The 8,530-nt window shown below is 33.9% G+C and overlaps 1 protein-coding gene across 1 annotated transcript in view; it reads left to right on the top strand.

Moving 5' to 3' along the window:
• LOC150085975 (uncharacterized) overlaps positions 1-4,731 on the top strand; it is a 76,887-nt gene extending 72,156 nt beyond the window's left edge. Inside the window, exon 7 of the mRNA XM_090373627.1 lies at positions 4,424-4,731. Within this exon, the coding sequence (XP_090229753.1) occupies positions 4,424-4,567 (144 nt within the window). The 3' untranslated portion in view covers positions 4,568-4,731. The remainder of the gene's footprint in view (positions 1-4,423) is intronic.
• Positions 4,732-8,530: the final 3,799 nt, after the last annotated feature.

The raw sequence follows: 8,530 nt of genomic DNA on the forward strand, positions 1-8,530 counted from the left end.
TGTATATGTTTTTAGAATTCTGTCAACAAATTAAAGCTGTATAGGTATGGATTTTCTTCAGACTCATATGATAGCTTTAAAAATTGGCATAGTTATGAGGGTGTGGCCCAATTAATAATTTGAGACTTTGGGGTTACGTAAGCCAAAATTTTCTGGAATTTGGATCCAGAAGTTGAAGCCAGATCAAATAATAGAAGGATGTTACTGCAAAAAAGAATATTAAATAACTATTTTTATAAAAAAAAAAAAAAAAATATTCATTTAATTTTATTGATAAATAATCCCTTTTTTTTGAGCTAGGAAAAAATAAATATTTAAAAATATTTATGTGCATATTTTAATTTTTACAAAGTTACCAGGAAAGATTAAATAACTTTGGTGCCAGCCTTACTTTCAAAGGTAATAATACCATGCACTTCTTCAAATAGGCCTCTGGGGTTGGGAATGTTATGAAGTTTTCTGAGCAATGCAGACAGGCTGCCAGAGTAGGTCATGGGGGTCTTGTCAATGATATACAGGAATTTTTCAAGCAGGGATAAGGAAGTGATTATCCCCTTCTGGAAGCCTCATTTTAGGATGTAGAGTTGCTAGAATGAGTACAGAGAAGGGCAACAAGACTGGTGAAGGGAACAAAGGGGTGCTCTTATGAAGAAAGGCTTAAGTTCTGCAAATTGCAGCTACTGGAGACTAGGCACCTGCGAGGAGATTTGATTGAGGTGTATAAGGCCTTGAATATATTGAGCAGGCTTAATTGCTCAGGGGATTCTTCCTCTTGCTCAGATTACAAACCTGAGGGAGGCATAGATTCAAACTGAGGAAAGACAGTTAGCATTAGTAGAAGCACATGATGTAAGAAAGCAGCTTATACAGTATCAGCAAAAAAAAAAAAAACCCTTCCCATTTCACTGATCCATTAATTTCAAATGTTTGTCTAGTTCTGCCTTGAATTTATACTATCAACTTCCACAACAACAGATGGAAGTTTGTTCCAGCAATCAATGCTGGCTAAAGGCAAACTTCTGCATATCTATTCTACAACTGTCTTTCCTCAGTTTGAATCTATGCCCCCTCAGGTTTGTAATCTGTTCCCTTCACCAGTCTTGTTGCCCTACTCTGTACTTATTCTAGCAACTCTACATCCTTCCTAAAATGAGGCTTCCAGACCTGTACACGGTACTCTAGGTGTTGCCTTATACAAGGGGATAACCACCTCCTTATCCCTGCTTGCAAAATTACTGTATATAATTGACAAGACCCCATGACCTACTCTGGCAGCCTGTCTGCACTGCTCAGAAAACTTCATATCTGACTGCACAATTACAATTACCCCAAGGTCTCTTTCATTTACTGCTACCCATATGCAGTACTTTGCATTTGTCAATGTCAAATTTCAGTTGTCACTTCTCAGCATACTGTTATTAACAACCGTGCCAACCTTTGTATCATCTGCAAACTTTGATATTAATCTTGATATACCTTCATCAATATCATTGATAAATATACAAAAACAACAATGGGCCCAACACTGAACCCTGAGGGACACCACTAATAACATTAGTCCACAGAGCAGTACCCAATGACCACCACTGTGTCTTCTCCCATGTGCCTCTGTAGCCAGATGGGCAGGAGCAGTAGTGCATATCACATGCTTCTTGATTAGACCAGGGTTTGAGCCCGTGACCACCAAATACGGAGGATGTGGAAAGGTCAAGGAATGGCCATTGCATATCCTCGGAGCAATATGGCCTTAGTTGCTAATTCTCCTAAAAACCAAATAATAACAACTGTCTTCTCCCACTCAACCATCCTTTTATGCATTGTAGCAACTTTCCCTTAATGCCATACTGCTCCAATTTGTACAGATTAATGGTATTATCTGAGCATAATACCATTAATAGAGACAGGGGGGAATCCACATTCATCCCCCTCTTTGAAACCGTAATTCTGGGATGGGATGAACGGCTCCGCCTGGCATGCTCCCGAGTCATTTTCAGTGCATGTGTGGAGGATACTGCCCATGCTCCTATGGTAACACATGTTGTGAGCAGTGATCCTGCAGTTATTTAAGGATGTACCATGACAAGTTGTCTTACTGTTGATAAAGGAGGCAGTCTCCTCTGAAAGATATAGTTGTATTTTATTGCTTTTATTCCTTAGTGTAATTGCTATTCTTTATATTTTATCTTATTGCTTTTATTGTACAATCAGTATTTTATTTTATCATTTTAATTTGATCCGGTCTTATACTATATTATTCCTATTTTAATAAAGTTTCAGTTATACAGTTGGTGTATTATTGCAGTTATTATGAACCATGAACTTCTTTTCTGTCAGATTGATATTCTTTTGGGGATTACAGCATTCAAGGTTTTCCTGCACTTTTTATGAAAAGTAATATCTGAAACATTTGATATTCATATGCTTATTCCTTTATTTTGTGTTACTAAGTTTTATGTGCTAGATATACTTCAGTCTTTACTTATGATAATGTCTCTATTCTTTTTTTTTTTTTTTTCTTTCAGGTAAATGATATCAACCTTGTAAATCCAGCAAATTGGAACTTAGTCCTTGTTGTTTTTTTTTTTTTTTTTTTGAAATCCCATACTGTACAGAACTGTGTGTATTTATGTACACAGATAATCAGACTATTTGTCACTCACTGGCTGCTCCTAATAATGATTAACAACATAATGTAATCCAAACTATGCTATATAAATATTGTTCCTGTGTTTCTTACTTTAAAGGCTTTGCATTTTTGTTGTGCTGCATGCAAAAATTTGAAGAAAATCCCAAGGGATACCAAGTAATTTAGGAAATTAGAATTAAGAGGCATTTAAATTTCTTTACATGATTAACTTTTATTCCTATATGCAGTGTAGCAAATATAGAAATAATTTTGATTATTTGTGAAGAAAATAAGACTGCAACCAGGAAATGTAGACTGCAAGATTGCCAAAGGAATTTCTGATACTAGAATTGAATGGCATAACTCAGCTATAGTCCTAATAGTAGTTAGAATAAAAGAAACACTCCGCTGCATATAATTAATATTTATTCAGTAAATTATAAGTATGGTGCATATGCTTATAGCAAAACATGGTAATCTACTGATAATCAAAACATTGATAATATCTACTGCTATATGCTGCCTATATTCCTCTTATACAAAAGAAATGTAAGCAGCATGTAAAAAAGTCAGTAGATTATCAATTCATTTTCTGAGTATACTTATTGTTGAAGATCTCAAAGAAGAGATGTCAGTATAAATAATATATTGCTATTGTTCATATCTCAATTTAATAAATACTAAGACTTAAGAGGGGGAAAACTGCTCAGTCAAGTTTTTATGATGTGTAGTTTGATAGCAATAGCTGTCAGACACGATTAGGAGCAGCCAATAAGAGACATGCATCTGAGTTTTATTATATGTACAGGCTCTTTCACTCTCACAACAAACCTGATTGACGACTGACTTTCTGAATTTTTTTTTTTTTTTTTTTCCTTAGATGTAAATTTTGTTTACGAGAATCAGTGCATTAGAAATAATACACCTAAAGTCTCCTCTTGAGGCATTGCATATACATGCAATGCCTCAAGTGAACATGGAAAGTGAACTAAAACAGCATTTTGAAGTTTAATTATCAAAAAAAAATTTCTCGTTAAATGTTTTGTTCAGTAAATGTAATTGTGTATTGTACTTAATAAAATTTTTGAACATTTTCAATTTTAGGTACATCATTATATCTATTTATTAACCTTAATGTTGAAAAGCAGTGATCCTTTTCAGGTTGTAAATTTTCTAAAGTGAGCATTTAAAAGCAAAAAGTAAAGTTTTGTTTAAAAAAAAAGTTAATCTAAAAAATAAATCACATAGATTTGTTGCACATAAGTGTTGGCAATTTGCATTTTTTATATATTGCCTGAAAATAAAAAATGGTAACATGAAAACAGAAACCTCCCTTTGCATGTAACAAGGTGTGAAAAATGTAACACACTAATTTTTCTCAGATCACTCAGTGCGGCCCGCGAAACAAATCAAATAGTTTTGAATGTGGCCGCTATATGGGAAAAGGTTGGATACCACTGCTCCAGGTGAATCAACTGCCCAGCTCTAATTTCATATGTTCTCTCTGGGTTTCATCATGCATCTAAGAGGACATACTTCACTCTGTATTATATATACTTCAGTCCTCAACAGTTAATTAATTACATTTATCATTTAATGTGTTTAATGAAAGCCAGTCATCAATCAGTGGCTTGTGTACATACATTTTTATCAGTATCATTTGGGGAACCTCAATGTCAGTTTTCTGTGTGTATAACTTTATTACTAGATTAAAAAATACTATGTAATTGAATAGTGTATATATATAATTGCATATCAAGTTTTAAACAGAAATAATAATCATTTATTTGTATTTAGGAGTTGGCTCGAATTGAGAAGGCATATGTTGATGTGCGATGTCAGTTGGGAAGGGTAAATAGACCATCAGGAACTAAATCTCCATTTTTGATGTCCACGTCTCCACTTCAAAGGTTATCTCCGAAGCCTACTCTCCCAACTTAAAGATACATTGTGACTATCTTTGTGACCACAATCATTGTTGGTAAAACTGAAACCTCGTGTTTGAAAGTGTAAATACCTCTGTGTATATTATAACTCAGACTGATATTTAAAAATATCTTCCAATTGCCAAAGACTAATTTTTCATAGCAATGAGACTTTCTCTCCCCCCCCCATTCATTATGTAACCAACTGAAATGATAAATCTAAAACTGAAGTAGGGTGACTTCTAGAATTTTTTTTTTTTTATTACTGTTTAGCCATGTTATTTGTTGGTACAAGCTACCTTTTTTAATCTGTTGCTTATATTCAGTTGTTTCAGCTCTATTTTTAGATATTTTTATAAAAAAAAATATATATAGGCATTGTACTTTCTGTGAATGGTATTTCCTGAAAATATTTTCTTTCCAATGCAGTAAAATTTGCCATCAAGACAAACTAAGTTGAACTTGTGAAAAACAGCCAATATTCTGTTGAAAGATTTATTTCAGCTATGTGTGGATCATTACTTATTCTACCGTATAATGCCAGACAAAAAAAAAAAAAAAAAAAAGCAGTGCAAAAGAATGTGCAGTAATCAGTCACTTCATTTAGTGACTGATTACTGCGCATTCTATCACCTACACTGTGATAGAACTAAGATCTATTAGTGGTGTCTTTACCATTGTTCTTTTGGTTACTTTCTTTATATACTTCATGCAAAATTGCATTCTTAATCATAAAAAAAGCAAACACTTTTTTTGTGTACTTTAAAGCTTAGTTACGTATGTACTCCATTATTAATGCAAAATTACATAAAACAGCATTTTGAGCAAACTTAAGCACATGGAAATCTAGAATATACTCTTTCTTCCCCCCACCTCACTTTTTTTACAAATTTTTTATTTAATAATAAGTAAGCACTATATATTAGTTTAAGGTGAAATTGACAAGATTTATACTTCATGAATGATTTAATAAATGTATTTTTTACAACCTATTTCCATTTATTTAATAGAATTATTTACGGTGTTTTTTTTTTTTTTTTGTGATCGTCTGTCAGCACATTACTTCAATGTTCTGATGATTTTTTTAATACTTTTGAGTATTTCATCATAAGTAGAAATTGTCCATAGTTACCAAATTTCACATATTCTGAAACATAATATTCTTTATTCCTACTCAATTAGATGTTTAAAAATATATTATCTAACTTGGAACATTTTCCAAATTTGACATTCTTGTCACAGTATTTTTGCACTAATTGTTTAATATATAATTAAAGTTTTTTTTTTTTTTTTTTTATGGATTGAAATGAAAGTATTCCTTCTGCTTTTAAGTGAATTAAAGTGAGGAACGTTTTGTGAGGAAAAATAAATTAGAATTATTTACAGAAATTTTTGTGAACTTATAAACTCAATGAAATACTCTGCCTTCTGAGATTAATGTAATTGCAGTTCAAAATTCTGTCTGATTTTTATATATTTATTGGTATTCACACCACAGATTATTTAGTATAGTTTCTTGCGCAAAGATTTAGTCAAAAGAAAAGACCCTTGCTGAGAAAAGTGTTGCCTTGACAACACTAATTTTGTTTTTCTAGCAGATGATCATGGAATCTGTTCTTCCTTGAAGCATAATGAAAACCATGAAATTTCTAATAAACAATCTTTAACATGTAGAAATAATGCTTACACGTCAAGAAAAAACAACAACAAAAAAGCAATATAACATTGCTTTTTTTAGGTAGAAGACTTAATACATCTTCAGAACTTGCTAGTGTAACAAAGCAATCTGTTGCCAAGACAACAATAACTAGAGAATCTTATCAGAAGAGGACAGTACACAGTTAGAACTAAATTCAGCTGTAATAGACTATTCTAAACTGTATTGTTATAGCTGGAAGGAAGTTATGTGGCTGTTTTCCAGTTTATTAAGCTTTTTCCTAAACTACTATACCTTAAGGTAACGTTTCAGATATCTTACCAATACCCGTCATCAGACTGTGCTGTTGGGGGAACAAAAATAGAAAGGGTTACAAATTTGAATACAATAAAAAAATATTATAATTACCAATTATCGTAATATTGATAAAATTATCAATATTATGAATATTAGGTATACCTAATTTTAGGTTTACCTAGATAAACCTAATCTGATTCTATTGTAACAATAATCCAAACTTAATTGTTTATTTGCTAATTGTAATTGTAATAATCGTAATATTGGTAAATGTATTCAAATTTGTAACCCTTTCTATTTTTGTTCCCCTAACATCACTGACTGATGATGGGTATTGGTAAGATGCCTGAAATGCTACCTTAATGTATAGTAGTTTAGGTGAGTAGCTTAATAAATTATATTATTAATTTATTATTGATTTCACGTGGTATGAGTGGTATTATATTTAGTAATAATCTTAATAGTAGTAGTAGTAGTGGCATGTGATGCAAGAAAGCAAGTGCAGAAAGAAAGCTTATGCAGCATCAGCCTGTCCAGTTCCTCCTTAAATTTATTCAACCTAACAACTTCCACAACGACAGATGGAAGTTTGTTCCAATAATTAACCACCCGCTGGCTAAAGGCAAATTTCCGCACATCTATTCTACATCTATCTTTTCTTAATTTGAATTTGTGCCCCCTTAGGTTCGTAATCTGAAAAAGTGAAAGGATCCCATCAGAATTCAGCGTGCTCAACCCATTCAAGGCCTTATATATGGCAATCAGATCACTGCGCAGGTGCCTAGTCTGCAGCTACTGCAATTTGCAGAACTTAAGCCTCTCTTGGTAAGAGGATCCCTTCATTCCCCTCACTAATCTTGTTGCCCTTCTCTGTACACGCTCAAGTAAATCTACATCCTTCCTAAAATGAGGCCTCCAGACCTGTACGCAGTACTCAAGGCGTGGCCTGACCATTGTCTTATACAGAGGGATAATCACCTCCTTTTCCCTGCTAGCAAAATTCCTATATATCATTGACAAAACCCCATGACCTGCCCTGGCAGCCTGTCTGCATTGCTTAGAGAACTTCATATCTGACTGCACAATTACTCCCAGGTCTTTCATTTCTACCACCTTAAGTGTAGTACCACACAGTTGGTATGTTTCTCTGGGGTTACTTCTACCCATATGCAGTACTTTGCATTTGTCAAGGTTAAACTTCAGTTGCCACTTAGCCCATCTGCTAAAATTATCTAGATCCTGTTGCAGTAGCACACTGCCATTACTGTCATTAACAATCCTGCCAACCTTTGTATCATCTGCAAACTTCAACATTAAGCCTGATATACCTTCATCAATATCATTGATAAATATACAAAACAACAGTGGGCCTAACACCGAACCCTGTGGGACTCCATTAATAACATTAGTCCACGAAGAACAGCACCCATTGATTACCACCCTCTGTCTTCTCCCACTGAACCATCCTTTTATCCATTGTAGCAACTTACCCTTAATACCATTCTGCTCCAATTTGTACAATAGTCTTCCATGCGCAACAGTGTCAAAAGCTTTCCTGAAATCCAAATATATGATATCAAAATTATTTGTTGCATCCAGTTCCTTTGTAACCACATCATAATATCCTATCAAATTTGTGAGACAAGACTTCCCCTTAACAAACCCATGCTGTGTCTGAATTATTGCTGCAGTCTTGTCTAGATGATCCTGCAATGCATCTTTAACCAGTGACTCCATTATTTTACCCGGAACAGAAGTTAAACTGGTCTGTAATTACTCGTGTCACCCTTCGATCCCCCTTTGTGAATTGGGGATACATTTGCACATCTCCAGTCTGTGGGAACCTCCCCTGAGTCCAAGGACGCTCTCATAATTATGGCTAAGGGTTTGCTTAGTTGCTTTGCTGCCTCCTTTAATATAACTGGATAGATCCCATCCACCCCAGGTGCTTTTATGTTTAACTTCAACAATTTCTCCTCCACTTTGCTTTCAGTTATTCCAAAATCATTAAGTATCCTGCTACAA

This window comes from Mastigoproctus giganteus, chromosome 5, assembly GCF_048544385.1.
Source record: "Mastigoproctus giganteus isolate SK-2022 chromosome 5, ASM4854438v1, whole genome shotgun sequence".
In the NCBI taxonomy this organism is placed as follows: Eukaryota; Metazoa; Arthropoda; class Arachnida; order Uropygi; family Thelyphonidae; genus Mastigoproctus; species Mastigoproctus giganteus.